Source organism: Poecilia reticulata, linkage group LG21 (assembly GCF_000633615.1).
Source record: "Poecilia reticulata strain Guanapo linkage group LG21, Guppy_female_1.0+MT, whole genome shotgun sequence".
Lineage (NCBI taxonomy): Eukaryota > Metazoa > Chordata > Actinopteri > Cyprinodontiformes > Poeciliidae > Poecilia > Poecilia reticulata.
In genome coordinates, this window is record NC_024351.1 from 4823094 (window position 1) to 4840682 (window position 17589).

The 17589-nt window shown below is 37.7% G+C and overlaps 1 protein-coding gene across 2 annotated transcripts; it reads left to right on the forward strand.

Annotated features, from left to right (window-relative positions):
- Positions 1-261: 261 nt before the first annotated feature.
- LOC103457234 (apolipoprotein(a)-like) lies at positions 262-17543 on the forward strand. 2 transcript variants are annotated; one of them, XR_001776124.1, is made up of 30 exons: positions 262-527; positions 799-831; positions 1573-1719; positions 1861-1980; positions 2949-3113; positions 3188-3349; positions 3947-4093; positions 4237-4356; positions 4896-5060; positions 5161-5331; positions 5593-5622; positions 5948-6083; positions 6164-6270; positions 6365-6479; positions 6553-6692; positions 6882-7002; positions 7758-7876; positions 8147-8309; positions 8567-8709; positions 9851-9986; positions 10063-10169; positions 10323-10437; positions 10521-10660; positions 11395-11515; positions 11636-11754; positions 12520-12670; positions 12851-12975; positions 15835-15956; positions 16039-16761; positions 16942-17543. XR_001776124.1 is itself a non-coding variant. In XM_017302340.1 (29 exons), the coding sequence occupies exons 1-29, from the start codon at positions 452-454 to the stop codon at positions 16084-16086; spliced, it is 3564 nt and encodes a 1187-aa protein (XP_017157829.1). In that variant the 5' UTR covers positions 262-451; the 3' UTR covers positions 16087-17543. The 2 variants fall into 2 exon arrangements, 1 of the variants encoding a protein (XP_017157829.1); XM_017302340.1 differs by having other exon boundaries at positions 16039-17543.
- Positions 17544-17589: the final 46 nt, after the last annotated feature.

A 17589-nucleotide genomic window follows, 5' to 3' on the forward strand; every position in this document is an offset into this window, starting at 1 on the left:
TCCTTTATTTGGTGCCTTGTTTTTAATGTATAACTCCACTGGGTCAATGACAATCTCTGCAAACACTGGCTTCCCAGCATTACTGTTGCATCACTGTAGAAAAAAAAGTTACAAAATTCTTTATATCGTTTTGGATTTTGTATAGTGAAGGAAACAAGTTTTTGATTCATCAAGGATTTTAAAAAAAGTTTTCCTGCTTACCTGTCCACACCTGCATTAATTGCAGCTGTTTAAACAGACAAAAATTCAGAAAGAGAAATTAAAAATGGATCAAACTTTGACAGTGTAAATAGCAAAGCTTCACTTACTGGAAAGAAAAATATATAAACAAGGACTATGGACTGTTGCTCTCTGCGTTACTTGTCAGGCCAACCATTGGCTAAAATCTGAACTGCCCTATTCATCCAATACATTATATTTATCCCTCTGCAGGGATGTTTGAGTGCAAATAATGACCAGCTGGTGTGAGGTCCTCACCATGGACTTCTACAAGGTAGCATTTCTGCTGGGAGCCTTCATCTGTACTGGTAAGACAAAAAATATCAGAGTGATTATTTTAGTCAAAATAAAAATCAAATAGTTGGTAAATGAAGAGTGAAGGCCAAAGTGTGGTGCATGGCAGCTTCTCTGATGATCTCAGGGCTGCTTACAATGCAGCCACACCTGAACGTAAAGAGCTTTCAAGTCATCTGGACTTGATAAAGTCCTAAAGAAATGCAGGCAATTTACCGTAAACATGACGGTACCAGCTGAAAGTACATTACCTTTCTAATACCATATTTCATTCTTTGTTGTCAGGGCTGCGAGCTGACCAGCCTCACAACGCCACAGGTAAGCAGATTCATCTCAGCTGTTTTTAAAGTGACAGGACAAAAGTCACTAATGTCATATAACAAGATCTATGTGTAATTCAATAGACATAATTTCAGCTTTGTTCAACATAACTGAGTTTTTTGCTATGTATTTGTAAAATTCCCACATAAATATGGGAATGAAGCCAATGAACTGTATTAACTCTTCACATGCCATTACAGGACTCTACTGTTCTGCTAGGGGCATCAGGGCAACATCTATGGAAGCAGCTTGGCAACCACTGTGTTGATGCACAGTGATCTAGAGCTGCATAATATATCAAACTATATTTGCCATCACAACATCAACATGTGCAAAATTGCAGTTCAAATGACTGCTAATACTTTGGCAGTGGGATAGACCTTCCATGCCATTGGTGTTCATATCTGATGTCATGTTTATTACTGATATACTTAAGCTCAGAGAAAGTGGTTGGTATGTCATGATAATGTAAAAAAAAAAAGAAAAACAATTTAGGAAAACATGTGTTAATCCAACTGATATTATCACCAAGATATTTGACAACTAAATCAGTGTCATGTTTTCCTAATTCGGTGCAGCTTCAGGTTGGTCCATGGGACCACATCTACTTTGGATCAATGATCAACAATCAATATTTAAGTCAGAACTGTGGCCATATGGCAGTAGGCCTGTATTTTAGCATAGCTTTAATGTCATTTATTTTTCCACATACATTTGTAACTGTTTTCTTTTTTTCAGGATCTCTGTGTGAAATGTCTAAAGTTGACATTGTGATGCTAGTGGAGGGTTCTTGGAGTATTTCCACCATAGGCTTTCAAAAAATAAAATCATTTATATCCCAGGTAGTTCAGAACCTCCCCATTGGTCCCGACCAAGTGCAAATAGGTATTACTTTATTATCATTTGAAAGTGTCATTTAATGAGCTAATTTAGTTTACGGTCAGTATTGGTCAATATTATTGTGTAAACGTATTTTTGCTCCAAGATTCTGTCAGATTTGATCTATTCATGTCTGTTTTTGTTTAGGTTTGACTCAGTACAGTAACTACAGAAAAACTGAGTGGGACCTGAACAGGTACGATAACAAGCAGATGATGCTGCAGGCCATTAACTCAATGCGACAAACTCCAGGAGGCACATTAACGGGTCAGTATTGAGTCCACTGCAGGGGTCTCATCACGAGGAGATCTGGGATCTGAGTGGGTCACAACTCAAAACTGGGACTTTGTACATTTCTTCTGTTAGTCTTGCTGGAGCAAAATTAAACAGAAGAAGCAGTTGCGCAATATTGACTCTTTGCAACGTCACTTAATCACTGGAGGCGCCATGATGGACATGGGAAGTTATCGGGAGCATTGAACACAACGACTGAAATTGTTTCCCCAAGTTATTTTGCCAGTTTATTCATGGCTTTCACTTGAGTCCACACCTGGTTACAGCTCATAGAAAACGGTGTTTACAAAAATTTGAAATAGCTAGCTTAGCAACAGACGGTACCTCCTCATATTTGACGTGATCAAAATGCCAACTTGGCCTGAATTCACACGATTCACATGATTTATATCACTATGTCATAAACAGCGTTTCCTCTTACACCGGAGCTGCCTTAAAAGTTTACAAAAGACAAGATGCTAACCAGTTTTTTCTGTGCCTGCTGAGCCACAAGAGTTCGGCATTGTCTCCATGGTTACGGTTAGACGCGTATCTCCTCCACGATGCAATATTTGATATCTTTCTAATCACACTTACTTATAAAGAATATGGACGTTAATCTTCTTACCTTGTAAAAATGTTCGTTGCAAATCTGCGGTTACACCGTGAACTGCCGTTCATTATGATTGATGGCTGCTTCGACTCCGTATTAAAAGTTATGACGACAAGCTTGGTTTGTATCCCTGTCTGTTTATGGAGCTTACCGCACAACAGCCTATCACATTTTTAATGAAAGTGATATTAGGCTGCAGATGTCTGTTTAAATACAGAAGCTTCTGAATATTTACTGGGTCACATGAGCACAAATTCCAATCAGAACGCTTAAAACGGGATTTTTTGTTTCCTAGGCATGTAATGCTGAACATCTCTTCACCTTCTGAATTTCTTCTTTTCATATACAGGAGAAGCTCTGGACCATGTCCGTTATCACAGCTTTCAGCCCAGGGCAGGGATGCGTCCAGACGCAAAAAAGAAAGTTGTTCTGATCACTGATGGAGTTTCTTTTGATGAAGTAGGAATCCCTGCACAGAATCTGAAAGACAGGGGGATTGAGATCTATGCTATAGGTAACATCTGTTTTCTGTGAATAGTCCAGTTGTTCTTCTTAGATCAGTACTATAACAGTGCACATTCCCTATAGGTGTGGGCCCAGATGTTTACAAAGAGGATGGCATTAATCAACTGAGGACCATTGCTTCTGAAAATCATTTATACTTTTTTTTCACCCATCAACTCCTCCTTGACGCTGCCCTCAGTATCTCCAGCGACCTCTGTCCCGCTGCTACCAATCTGGAACAACAAGGTACGAGTGTATAAAATGCCATGTTTGACCAAAAGTCATGAAATAATAAAACATACATACCCTAATCTGCATTTCAAATTATTTTAAAAGTAGATAAGTCACAAAGAATAAAACCATTGACCCAAACAGGAGCCACTTTCCTCTGGCGGTCGGAGGTGGAGCATGGCAGCTTGTCTCAGATTGTCAGGATGGTTTACAGTGTAGCCACAGCTGAAGGGCTGAATGTAGTGTAAACGGCTTCCAAGTTTTTTTCTCCACTTTGGCAGTGGAATAAACTTTCCATGCCCTTGATATTCACCTCTGATGTTACATTTGTTACTGATATACTAAAGCTCAGGGAATGTGATATCATGATGGTGTGCAAAAAAGAAAAAAGTTAGGAAAACTTGTGTTTATTCAACTGATATCACCAAAATATTTGGCAATAAAATTAGCATCATGTTCACTTGAACCAATGTATTGTTGATCAACAATACATTTTTAAGTCCCATCATCAAATTGTGGCCATATGTCAAAAAGATAAATAAGCCTGAGCTTTAGCATAGTTTTATTTCACATAATTTCTCACATAACTTTAAAACTGTTTTATTCTTTCAGGATCTCAGTGTGAAACGTCCAAAGATGACATCGTGATCTTACTGGACGGCTCTGATAGTATTACCAGCACATGCTTTCAAAAAATGAAATCATTCATATCCCAGATAATTCAGGACCGTCCCATTGGTCCCAGCAAAGTGCAAATAGGTATTGCATTATCATTTAGACAAAAGTTGTGTAATGAGTAAATTTAGTGCATGTAATATGTTGGTATTTCTCAATATTAATGTTAACATATTTTTGCTAAAGGTTTCTGTTTGATTTGATCCAGTCATGTCTGGTTTTTGTAGGTTTGACTCAGTACGGTCTCAATGCAAAAACTGAGTGGGACCTGAACAGTTACAATAAGAAGCAGTCCCTACTGGAGGCCGTTAACATAGTGCAACATTTGCAGAGTATTGCACGCACAGGTCAGTATCTTATTGAGTCCACAGCAAGGGTCTATGGAGTTCTGGGACTTTTGGTTCACAACTCAAAACTGGACCTTTTCACATTTTCAGCGGCTCAACTTTTCCCTCAAAGTCTAACCTGGGTCGACTTTCTACTGTTAGTTTGTCTAGAACAATATGAGACAGAAGAACCAGCAGTTAGAAAATGCTGAGTCACAGATTACCATTGAGATTTTCTTTCATTTTTGGAGGGGGAGCCCGCAGCACCACTATTTTAATCAGACAGAATTTGAGCCTCAAAGAAGCTGCTGGACAAAGTTCATATGATCTATGTGATGCATGAATCTCACAAATTTGTAGCAGCTACACATGTATGTTTTTAAATGTCTCTACATGATAGACTACATTCAGTGAGAAAATGTTACTCTGTAAGAGTTTAGAGTTTCTGGATGCTGTGAGGACAAATTCCAGTCCTACAGCTGGATTATTTTTTCCAGACATGTTATGCTCATTCCTAGAACGTCTCTTTACCTTCTGAATTTCTTCTTTACCACATGCAGGAAAAGCTCTGGATCACGTCCTTGAACACAACTTTCAGCCCAGTGCAGGGATGCGTCCAGACGCAAAACAGAAAGTTGTTCTGATCACTGATGGATTATCTGTTGATCAAGTAGGAATCCCTGCACAGAATCTGAAAGACAGGGGAATCGAGATCTATGCTATTGGTAACATCTGTTTTCTGTGTGGATGTTTCAGTTTCATTAGTTAATGAAAAACACATTACCTACAAGTCCTTCTTCTTATAACAGAGCACATTTTTTATAGGTGTGAGCCAAGATATTCACAAGTCACATTTCATTAACCAACTGAGGACCATTGCTTCTGAAGATACTGAAAATCATTTATATCTTTTTTCAAATTACCAATCCTTCCATAATGCTGCCATCAATATATCCAGAAACCTCTGTCATGATGCTACCAACCTGGAAAAACAAGGTATGTATGTTTAAAAATTTAGCTTGTTTAAAAGTCACAAAAGCATAAAATAATAAAAAATAAATCCCTTAATCTGCATTTCAGCATTTTTTCAGTAAAAAATAAAGCTGTTGACACAAATACAGCCCCTGGAGCCACTTTCCTCTGGCGGTCAGAGGAAATAAAGTGGAATAAAAATACCTTTAACAATAAGCATGTCTGTATTGGCTGAATGTACACTGCCTTTCTAACACCTGCTGACATTTCATTCTTTGTTCTCAGGGCTGCAAACTGATCAAACCAACTCAACAGGTAAACAGATTCACAACCTGATTTACACACTTTGACAGTGAGTTCTGCGTGTACTTGTACAGGTGTACTTGTACAGGTGTACTTGTGGAAGCACTGCAGGGGTGAAAATAGTTTTAAATTCTTGTCAGCAAATCACCAGTGCCTTATTATGTGAACCAAACCAAGTAAAATCATAAATATTTTACTGTACTAAAGGTTATCTGTGTGGATAACGCAGAAGTAGAAGCACTTCACAATGTGGAAAATAAATATATTTTGGTTCTGCCATACGGGGTGGAAAGTAATAAATTACATTTACTATTGTTATTAATTATTTATTTTTCAGACAATATAGCCCCATTGAAGGGCTACTCCAAAACAGAAGGGACGATGGTGCTTTCAGAGAATAGAAACCGGTATGCAGTAAAGTCTGTGACTGAGTGTGCTGCCAAATGTGACTCTGAAATGTCTTTCACTTGCAAGTAAGCTCCCTACTGATGACCAAGATTATTCAGTCCTTGCAACTCTTCCAAATGTAATATCCGTTATTTTTCATTTTTAGATCTTTTGYSTATCTGGAGCAGAACCAGGAATGTTGGACATGGGCATCAAACTCAAAAACTGGACCTGTTGTGCAGAACTGGAACTCAGTTTTATATGAAAAAAACAGCAAGTGTCATTTTATCTTTACTTGTTTTGCTCTGTAGTATCRGGGATATTTGAAGACGTTCTTTCAGACACATCTTCTCTCGGCTTTGTGTAGAATATCTCCTGGAGTGTGTTAATGAAAAAGGAGCAGATTACAGAGGAACAGTGAACAGGACAAAATCAGGAAAACTGTGTCAGAGATGGGATGCCATGTTTCCTCACAAGGCAATGTATGTGTTTATATACTGTAATTTTACAAAATTTTGTATTTCTGTAATTTTTCTCAATGTTTTCACACWCAAGGTTCACACCACAGGAACATCCCCTTGCAGACTTGGAGTCCAACTTCTGCAGAAATCCTTTTGGGATTCTCAGGAGCCCGTGGTGTTACACCACTGACCYAGAAACCGTCTGGGAGCTCTGTGACATACCCAACTGCACCGGTATGATTCATTCATTTATGTATTTGTATATCGCAAATAATAGAAGCCAGTCAACTGAGCTGAACTTATAAATATGTTTTGTTATCAGCTGTTTTTTGAGATCTTTTAAAAAATAAATTAGCCAGGGGCTGATTAATGTTCTAAAATATCCTTTTGTTTTGTGTTTGTCTTTGTTTCATGCACCTTCAGAGGAGTGTATGCACTGCAGAGGAGAAGATTACAAAGGAAAAATCTCTGTAACGGAAAATGGTTTCACCTGTCAGCGCTGGGACTCTCAAATCCCTCACAATCATGGCTTTTTCCCCACAGTGTAAGGAAGACCCTTCAAATTTCAGTGTTTGTGCAGAAGTAGGTTTAAACTTTTTTTTTCTTCTGTTGGTATTCAGGAACGTTAGGGACCACAGTTGCCCACTAATAATTAAAATTGGTGAATGTTTGAGTCCCCCTCTAAAATAGCTCCTTAACTAATAGTTCAAACTCCTATTATACTTTAATATGAATTAATATGCACAACAGCAGAATCAATATCTTCATTTTTCCCCAGAGTTCGGCCAATCAGTACAAAGAAAAATGGAGGGTGATCCTGGATTGGTTGTTTTACAAACACATAGAAATTAAAAAGGCTAATAACAGAATCGGCGCTTTCAGCAGCAGTTTTGAAGGTTTTAAAATAGTGAACTTTGTGTTTGAATTCGGCTTGTTTACTCACTAATTTGAGTCGGCAGCGTATTGTTGTTTGGGGGGCTGGAAACACTCAGCCTATTAAAATATTATCTTGTGGATTTCCCCCAATAAGCCGGGAAAAGCTTATTGGCTGAAGTATCTAATTACTTCATATTTGGGTTCCTGTATTGAACAAAAACAAACCAAGCCGAACACGTTGCTCGCAAACTGAACCGTGGCTTTTATTGCGTGTTGCTATTGGCAACTTCTGCACCAATCCAAAGACCCTTCTCAAACAGTAAAAACCAGAGCCAGAAGGAGGGTTTTAGTGCTGTCAATCACTCTGGTGTATGCACGGCTCACATTCACACACAAAAGCTGTGCCTTTGTTGATCTTTTTAGTTTTCCTGAAAAGTTTCTGGAGGAGAACTACTGCAGAAACCCAAATGCAGATTCACGACCCTGGTGCTACACCTCCAGCCCATCTAGACGATGGGATTATTGCTCTATTCCTCGTTGCAGTAAGTTGCTGTACTTATGTTTGAAAGTAGTTAAAAAATGATCAAATTTTTTTGAATCGCTCTTTACCCTGCACAATCTGCAGTAGTTCTTATTATTCTATTTAATGAAAAATATATTTATTTAATCTGCAATAAATAAAATAGAAAAAAGGGTCAACCATATAAGCACACAAACGCATGTTAAATAAATACTAGATAAGCAGAATCGTTTATTGGTGTTTGTATTTATTGTAGTTATTCTGAGTTCAGTAAACTGTTTTCCGTTTCCAGCATCAGAGCCTCCATCTATAATACCAGAGCTGAGCTGCATTACTGGTAATGGTGAATCCTACCGCGGTCTCATTGCTGTGACTACATCTGGTAAAAAATGCCAGAGGTGGGCGTCTCAAACGCCTCACAGGCATGATTATACGCCAGAAAGCTACCCCTGCAGGTAAGAGAAACCACTGGAACTAAAAGGACTAATGTGAGTGACTGGATCAACGCCTCTGCACTGAAAACAATGGTGCTCCAACTTAAAAAAAACAAAAAAAACTTGTGTCACATGCAATCTAATTAATTTAGTCAAACTTACTTTTTTCACATTTCTTTAACATGACAACTTAAGGAACTTGATTACTACATACTGTTTTGTTTTTACAGTATTTATTTTGGTTCATTTTGATTTGGCTTGTTATTATTTATCATTAGCCACTTGGCTTATAACTTCTGTCGTAATCCCGGGAAAGACCAGAGACCCTGGTGTTACACTACTGACCCTGAAACTCGCTGGGAGTATTGCAATGTGTCTCGCTGTGCAAACACCTCGAATTCCCCTGAACCAGAAGCAACATGTGAGTAATAATTTTGCATTAAAATGAATTACAAATTCCAAGGCAAAACTGAAGATAGAGCAAGGCTGTATCTTTCTGCACACTAGAAAAACTCAGGTTGGAAAATTTTTATCCATAATTCCCAGTTTTCCTACAGTGGTTGGAACACTGGGCATTTAGCACAACATTATTTTGGTGTGTGAGGTTTGCAGATGCTAATCTGCAAATAAGACATTCAGACCTGCAAACTGAAAAAACCCAGATGTAAGCAGATGTTGCAAACAGCAAGCAACTCGGTACATTTGTTAAACAAACTTAAAGAACAATGAAACATTTTTAAAATACATCACACAGACATAATTTAAAATAAACAGAGAACAAAGGCTCTCATGTACAGTTACACTGTGTGATATCCTTAGTAAAACTCCTTTTACTTAGTAAAACTCCTTTTACTAAGGAGTTTTCACTTAATGTACAGAAATCTTCCAAAACTAGTCTGTTGGTATGAACTCAAAGTCTTTGAGAACACCTAGACAGCGACTCCCCACTTTTCAAAGTCACCCTGTTTACTTAAGAACAAAATATTAGTTGAGATAACATTATGGAATAAGTAACTTCTTTAGTTCTTTGATTTTCTTTGACTGGATTAAACTTTGCAACTTCATGATGTCAAAAATGTTTAGATTATGTTAGGAGTTGAGCTGGCATTAGATTATCGCACCAAAGAAGGAAAACTACATTTGATTACCTTTTAATTATAGTGGCTTCTTGCCATTTTCAAATCACAGACATTTTGTGCAATGACTATGTTGCCCAAACTCAACTGATGTCATGAACTGGATGCTCCCTGTTTGTGAGACGCACAGGTAATCCGGAAACAGGAATTTCCTGTCTTGTGTGAATTATTTACCAAAATGCAACTACATTAAAAGTTGAAACAGTGAAAAAATCCACTTATAAAGTTAAGATTAAACAAATTAAACCAATAAATAATCAGATTGACTTGTTTGTTGAAGTGCCTTGTTCTTGTTTTATCGTTTGGTGTTGTTTGCAACCATTATACTTCAAATAACAACAGACCCAAACCTGACCATGACTGGTTGTCATTCATGTTATCATTAATATGCTGCAGATCTACATTTGAAATGTTTTCCATTTCCAGTCAATGATACCAAGGTGAAGGGCTACTCTAAAACTGAAGGAGCGATGGTTGTCTCGGTAAAAGGAGGAAAGTATTCAGTTAAAACTGTAACTGAGTGTGCTGCCAAGTGCAACAATGAAACATCATTCTTATGCAAGTAAGTTCCCACTGGACATATGAGTTCTTCACTCAGAGAAGTTCATCAAAGCTGAACTGGGTCTTTTTTTACTTAGGTCTTTTGCATATGTGGAAAAGGATCATGAGTGTTGGACAACAGCATCAAATTCAAAAACAGGGACTGTTGTCCACAGAGTCAGCTCAATTCTGTATGAAAGAAAAGGTAAGTCTTTAATTTTCAAAAACCTTTTGCTTTCATGCCAAAGTTATTAACATTTAGTTTGTATGATAACATTTGTGATGTCYAACACAGCAACTTAATTATGTCTGCTAGTTGGGGGGATAAATCCTAAATGCTCCCTTTTTAATAATCCAGATTTTCTTTTGGAGTGTGTGAAAGAAAGTGGGACACATTACAGAGGAAAACAAGCAAAAACAAAATCAGGAAAACTGTGTCAGAGATGGGAAGCAGACACCCCTCACAATCCCATGTATGTTGTCCCACATAACTACATTATCATTTTTTTTCCCTCTGTAACTTTGGAAATAACTTTTGTCAATTTGCCTGCTGTAGGTTCAAACCAGAGAACTATCCCCTCGCAGACTTGGATTCAAACTTCTGCAGAAATCCAGATTCGAAAAGCCAAGGAYCCTGGTGTTACACCACTGATCCAGATACCGTCTGGGAGCACTGCGATATACCCAGCTGTACTGGTAGGACTCATTGTGTAATCCCCTTTTCTATATCAATCATATAACAAATACATAGCTGATCTTTTTTTTTTATTCTGATGACTGATGGGATCATTATGAAACAAATATTGATCACAGAGAGTCCACAGGAAATTGAAGTTGTGCTTTAAAGATATGGGATATTTATGTGAATATTCATTTTATTTTTCTACGTGTGGCATGGACCTTTTTGGATCCATGCTACACGTGGAAAACTGCTATTTTTTACATTATTTTTTTACGCGAGTACATTGGTCATGATGACATCATTGGTTAGTACCAATTCCTTGGCTAGTACCAAGGAATTGGTACTAACCAATTGCTTTTAAAAATTTGGTTAGTACCAAATTTTTATTTTCATCTATATACACTGCAAAACACAAAATCTACTGTATGTTTTTTGTACCGTTTCCAATTATAACATTATTGGTACTAATCAGATGGTACAATTAATTGGTTAGTACCAAATGCTTGATACTAACCAATGATTGCATCATTGGTATTAACCAGGTACAAGCAATGGGTTAGTGCCAAGTAATCATCAAACAAATTGGTACTAACCAATAATTTGGTCACGTTACTATTTTCCATACACCTTTTAAATGCATTTGAGGATTTACTCAAAAAGCACTCATACACTAACGACTGAAATGAGTGATATGTCCTACAAAATGATATATGTGATTTTGCTGTGCGTTTGTATTACATGTCTACAGAGGACTGTATGCAACCTGGAGTTGATGTCTACAAAGGAAAAACCTCCATTACTGAAAATGGTTTTATCTGCCAGCGCTGGGACTCCTTGGAGCCTCACAGTCATGGTTATACACCTAAAGTGTAGGTTTATGATGGAAATTTTCATTGTTATAAACACAATAAATAGCTAACTCTGATCATTCTGTACTTCTGTAGCTGAGCTAAACTTCAAAAACCTGTTCTGATAATTGTCTCCAAAAGTTTTCCAAACAAGTTTCTTGAGGAGAACTACTGTAGAAATCCAAATGGAGATTCCCGACCTTGGTGTTACACCACAAGTCCATCCAAAAGATGGGATTATTGCTCCATACCTCCCTGCAGTAAGTCCTCAGATTTCAATGCCATTCATTTCATTATTGACCAAATCCTTTGCTCTGTCTCTGAAACTGAATCACATGGTCTGACCGCTATATTCTGCTTTTCTTAGAGGACGAAAATAGATCTCTGTTACTGGCTATAAGTGACCCTTTGTGTGCCACAGGGAAATTATTGTAAATTCGGTGCCTTTGTCTTCTACCAAACATTGATCCTTGACCCAAGTCGTACAGTTTACTGGCATTTAAATAGTAACAATGTGGTAATTCAAATTGGCCTTAAGACGATAAATGTTTATTCTGATTTAAAGTCAGACAGTCTGGGTAAAAAAGACGTGTGTTCTTTTAAATAGTGTATGTAGATTCCTGGTTTCAGCTGCAAGTTCACTTCTTAAAGACAGGTTTTGGAGTGGTTTGGTCAATGCCCAGACTTGGCATGACATTAATTAAGCATAATGTAAAATAATCACAGTTATCATCAACACATGATTTTGTTGCCACAATCAAGTATTAATTTCTACAGGATTTGGGTTGTTTTTTCTTAATTAATGAAATTATAATTTTGCATTTACTCAGCATTTATCTTAATTTAAATAGTTTGGTCATCTGAAACATTTAGGCTTGAGCAAAAACACAGTCAGAGGAGATCTGTACTCTGAACTGTACACCAACTACGTAATATTTGAGGTAAAACCAACAAAAAATCAGATCAGAAAGAAATATTTTAAAAATATTGTCAAGAGTATATCCTTCATATGTCTTTGCTTTCAGAGTCGAACCCTGAGCAGGTCTGTATCACTGGCCGTGGTGAGGCGTACCGCGGCGTAGTTGGCGTAACGGCGAGTGGTAAAACATGCCAGGAGTGGGCAGCTCAAACGCCACATTACCATCCAAGCATTGTGCCAGAGCAGTTTCCAGACGCGTAAGAGAAATAATTTGATTAACGAAGCCAGAAGCAATGAGTGTTTTCAGTAAAATAAGGCATTCGAGTCAGCATAACTGAGTTGAACGTCTTATTTCAGAAAAACAATCAAGCTTTTATACTGGATTTCTAATGGGTTTTGTTTCACAATTGTTTAATCTGTCATTTTTTTTCTCTCAGCGGTTTAGATAAAAACTATTGTCGCAACCCTGATGGTAAACAGAAACCCTGGTGTTTCACCACTGACTACAAAACACCCTGGGAGTACTGCAGCTTGCCAAACTGCAATGACATCCTTGCTTCAGGTATAAATTAAGCAAAGTATTTTATGGTTTCAATTTAATTTGAATGAAATGATGTCACTCCAAACAGCACAGCCAGGAAGTTCCTTTATTTTGGCCGTACACAAAAAGAATCTAAAATGTGTGGCTCTGAACTAATGGAAACCAAATGATTGATTTCCATTTAAACATTACACATTATTTGGATTTAGTGCCGTCTAAACCCAGAATACAATGAAAGTATGTTGGGGAAATATCTAGACGGTTTTAGAAAACATGAATGAAACTAATTACAATAATATAATATCTTTCTCATCCAAGCTGAATTTGTAAAATGTTGCAGAAAAGAGAGTGTGAATTAGGCCTGTTTCTGTCTAATTTGAAGCGAATTAACTCAGCAATGCAAAGGGTAATTTTACTGACAAGATGTCAACACCTGATAAAAGCATTCATAAAGAAACGTTTTCAAAATAAATATGTTTTAAATTAAAATAATGACAAGTACATCTAATTTTCATTCGGTTTAATTAATATTCCACCAGCTGAACAGAGAATTGACATCATGCAATCACATGAAAACATGTAAAGCACACTTAAATTATGATCATGCATATGAATTGTCATGAAATCTGGAATAAGCATGTGAGATCTGTCCAGGTACACGCAGAAAACGGAATAAAGGCCTGAGAAATAACAGTAAACCTTGTATAATGATTAAATGATGATTATGGTTTGTAACAGTTTTAAAATAATAATACACATGCCAATGAAGGAATGTCTGTAATGTATAATCAAAAATATATGTTCTGTACTTTTAATCAGTTGAATGTTATAATACATTATGGAAATTGAGGTTTGAACAACTTGATTGTTGAATAATAATCATTGATTATTAAAGATTAAAAATAATGAGTGAGGAAGGAACATACTGAAGTAATAGGTCGACGAAATAACACATTATGTTTTGTAAAAACAGAAAGACTTAGAAGGAGAAACTGGGTGAAATGAGTCATCACTGAGTGGGGGCGAGGGCGCGGCAGAATCAGAAACAGATGGTCAACGGAGAACAAGGAAAGTACCGAAAATGTGGTAATGAGGTATGAATGAGTCATAAGAGAGTTGGGGAGGGTTGGGACTTTCCACAGACAGTGAGACGCAGTGGGAAGGTTCTAAAGTAACGCAGCCCTGCCCCGTAGACCGCCCTGGGTTGAGAGGGCTTAAAAACTAGAGCACAGGGGGAGAAAGGGGTTCTTCGTCCGCGGCGCAGAAGAGGAGCCAACAAGAGGAAGCAGGCTAAAGACCAGCWGAGGACCACACCCCGGGACCAGGGGAAGCTCAAAGACTTCACGCCGCCAAGAAGGGACGAGTTCCACCCGCCACCGACCCTGGTTCCAGATCCGACCAACTCCTCTGCCTCTACCCAACGCTCTCAACTCTGTCGCAGCCGACTTGGAAAAGAGACGGAGGTCATTTAAAGACAAAGATTCTGCACGTTATAAGGACAACGCACGGTTTTGCTCCGCTTCTCTTCAAGAAAGAGGACTTTGCTCCGGCTGGACAAAGACTCTGACCAAGGACACCTAAAGATTACAGCTGCCGAGACCAAGAACCATCGGGTATGAGTTGACCTGCCTCCCCCAAAGCCTCGCTCAGTGAACTTAGTGACACAGGTTAGGGATAAGAATAAGTATAGGATGTGATTGATTTTAATTTAATTTTATTATATTTTTACTCACTTGATAACCTTTGGGAAATCAACCTGCTTGTCATATGCCCCTGCTAAAGCTTGCTTAATAAAAATATACTCTAAAATTACAATGAGAAGTGTGGACAGTGAGTTTACTTGTGTCAGTCTTAATTATTGTTGGTTCTCCTAAATATGTTAAAGTTAACATACATGATTCTAGAGACAGGGTGGCTTTGTGTTTTCCTCTGGTGAGTGTTAAAATAATGACCCTGGGACTTAAATCTAAGTCTCTGAATTTAATCTAGCCGTTAACAAGTGCCGTTATTTTAGGAGAGGAGCTACCGTTAACAGGAGAGGAGCTACCGTTAACAGGAGTGGTTGTAGGGGTTATGCAGCTGTGAGGGCTACTCAGCTGATTGTTCCTCAACTGTAAAGGGTCATAACTTCTGRATCGAAGGTAGTCAGAGCTAGACGAGTCCTCTCCGACCCCAGTTTAAACAGATAATTCTCCACAAACTATCTCTAGGGTAAGACCCAGGTTTTGGGGATTTTCCGGACCTGTTGGACAGAGAACTGGGCAGTAGTGAGTCCGAAGAGTTGTGAGGTGTGGGCGGGACTTACTATTGGGTAGTAACAAACAGAATTGTTCACCCACATATGCAGGATCAAATGTCTGAGGGTTTCAATATTGATACTGATCTGCAGATGAGTGGGGGCCTGGCAGTAGTTTGTACATACTGCTGGAGTTCTTAAAAAACATATTAATATATTATAAAACTAACGATCTGTTGAGCCACAGCAGTTTGTTAGCTGTGTGTATTTAACTTATTTACATTTGGTAGATGATTTCAGACAGTTTTTGTGTTGGTCAAAATTTGTTTCTTTTTATATTTGTTTTATATTGTCTATAACCCATTAAACATATTGTGTGATTGTATATATAATTATAGTTTTTATTCTGGTGACCATATATAAAGGAAAGTAAAAATTGATGTATTGAAGTCACATATTTGAAAAATGTGGAATATAGTCTGTGATATCGTTATTGAGGAAATTAGAAATATGATATTTTTTGGCGTCATTGCCCACCCTTTCTCTGCAGACACGTTAGAGACTGGAAATAATTTCCAAGTCCCCTAACTGTTAGCCCAAGGCTGAGATCTGAACAAGTTCAACAAGTTTGTTTCAAATGACAGGGGAGTGTATGCACTGCAACGCTGAGGACCACAGAGGAACCGTTTCCTGGACTCACAGACCCCTCACCAACACAGCGCACATGGAGTGTAAGACTTCACCTGAACGTTTTCATATTTTTGAAGTACGTACTGCGCATGTTTAAAAGTTTTGTTTTTAAGAGGCTCCATTAAACCTTAGAAACTTCTTAATGTTCCTTGTTTCAGTTACTCTGGATGAGAACTACTGCAGGAATCCCAGTCATGATCCCCTAACGTGGTGCTACACCACAGATCCAGCCATGAGATGGGATTATTGTGTCATCCCCCGCTGCTGCAAGCCGCTCTGTTTCAGTTGATACTTTCACTTGTGCTTGTAATTTCATGCTACCTAAACTAAGTGATGTAAAAAAAAAAAATGTTACAACAGATAGAAATCAGATTGAAAAAACATTTTCATTAATTCAGTCTAGAAATTTTAGAACAAATTTTACACATTAAACCAACATTGTTAAACAATGTTTAAGTTGCTCTATGTATAACTGCCTAATCTCTGCCCAGACACATAAAGAAAGCTTTGGCTCACTGTGAGCTGACTTGCCACAAAGTCAAGTTAGAACGACGTCTGCAAAGTTCAGGGGATGAATGAGGCCGTTTTGACTGAAAGGAGAAGCTGTAGATATAGCCAACTCAATTTAGAAGAAATCTGTTGTGCACCATCAAGCTAAATATTATTAAAGACAATCTGAATTTATGCATTTGTTTTCCAACAGTGAACTTTGCCAACTTTCTTCTTATTTTAGCATCAGCGCCTCCTGCCATCATTCCTGAGCTGAACTGTATAACTGGTAATGGTAAAAACTACCGAGGCACAATTTCTGTGACTGAGAATGGTAATAAAGGCAAAAGGTGGTCAGAAACTCCCCATACACCTGGAAAATACCCCTGCAGGTAGGAGACACAACCTACTATGATTAAACAGTTAGTTGTTATTATGACAGAAAATAATATTATTCTTTATAATAGAAAGAAATTCAACTGATGAATATAAAGTTTATTTTATATGCGTTAGTGGCATTATTTACACATAATATTTGGTAACAAAAGTTGCTTTTTAAAAATCTTTTTCAGTGATTTAGACAACAATTATTGTCGTAATGTGTTGGGAAAGGAAAGCCAACCATGGTGTTACATCAATAGCAAAAAGTGGGAGCTCTGCAACGTGCAACGATGTTATTTCTACTCTTCTGGAGGTACAGCAAATACAAAATATGTCTAAGTTATGTATGTAATTATAGGTGCTTAGATTGAAGTTAACTGGTCTTCATTTTGGTTTTCTGAAGATATTTAATCTCTAATCAGAAAGGTTTGTTCATTTGTAAACAATGGTTGGAGGTATCAGGCTAATGAAGTCATGCTAACAGGAGTGTTGTCAACAATTGGGCCATAAAGAACACAAGCTGTTGCTCATTTTCTTAGAGACATTTTCTCAGTTTAACAACTGTTCATTAAAACGGCAAGAATAGTTTCAAAAAATGAATGTGGTTTGAAAAAGTCTTGTACAATTGACAACAAACAATCAGATTTCTGATATGTGATGAAGCTTTGTTATTACAGGCTTTTTGAGTTTGAAGGACAATTTGGTTTTGTGATTTGTTGCAACCAGTTTGGCCTCCGAAAGCAAACATTTCAGTACAGTAAATGTTTAGCTACGATTAACTACAGAAATCAATTTGTTTCTCAGTTGTGAATTTTGCTTAAGTATACTCAAAAATGTCT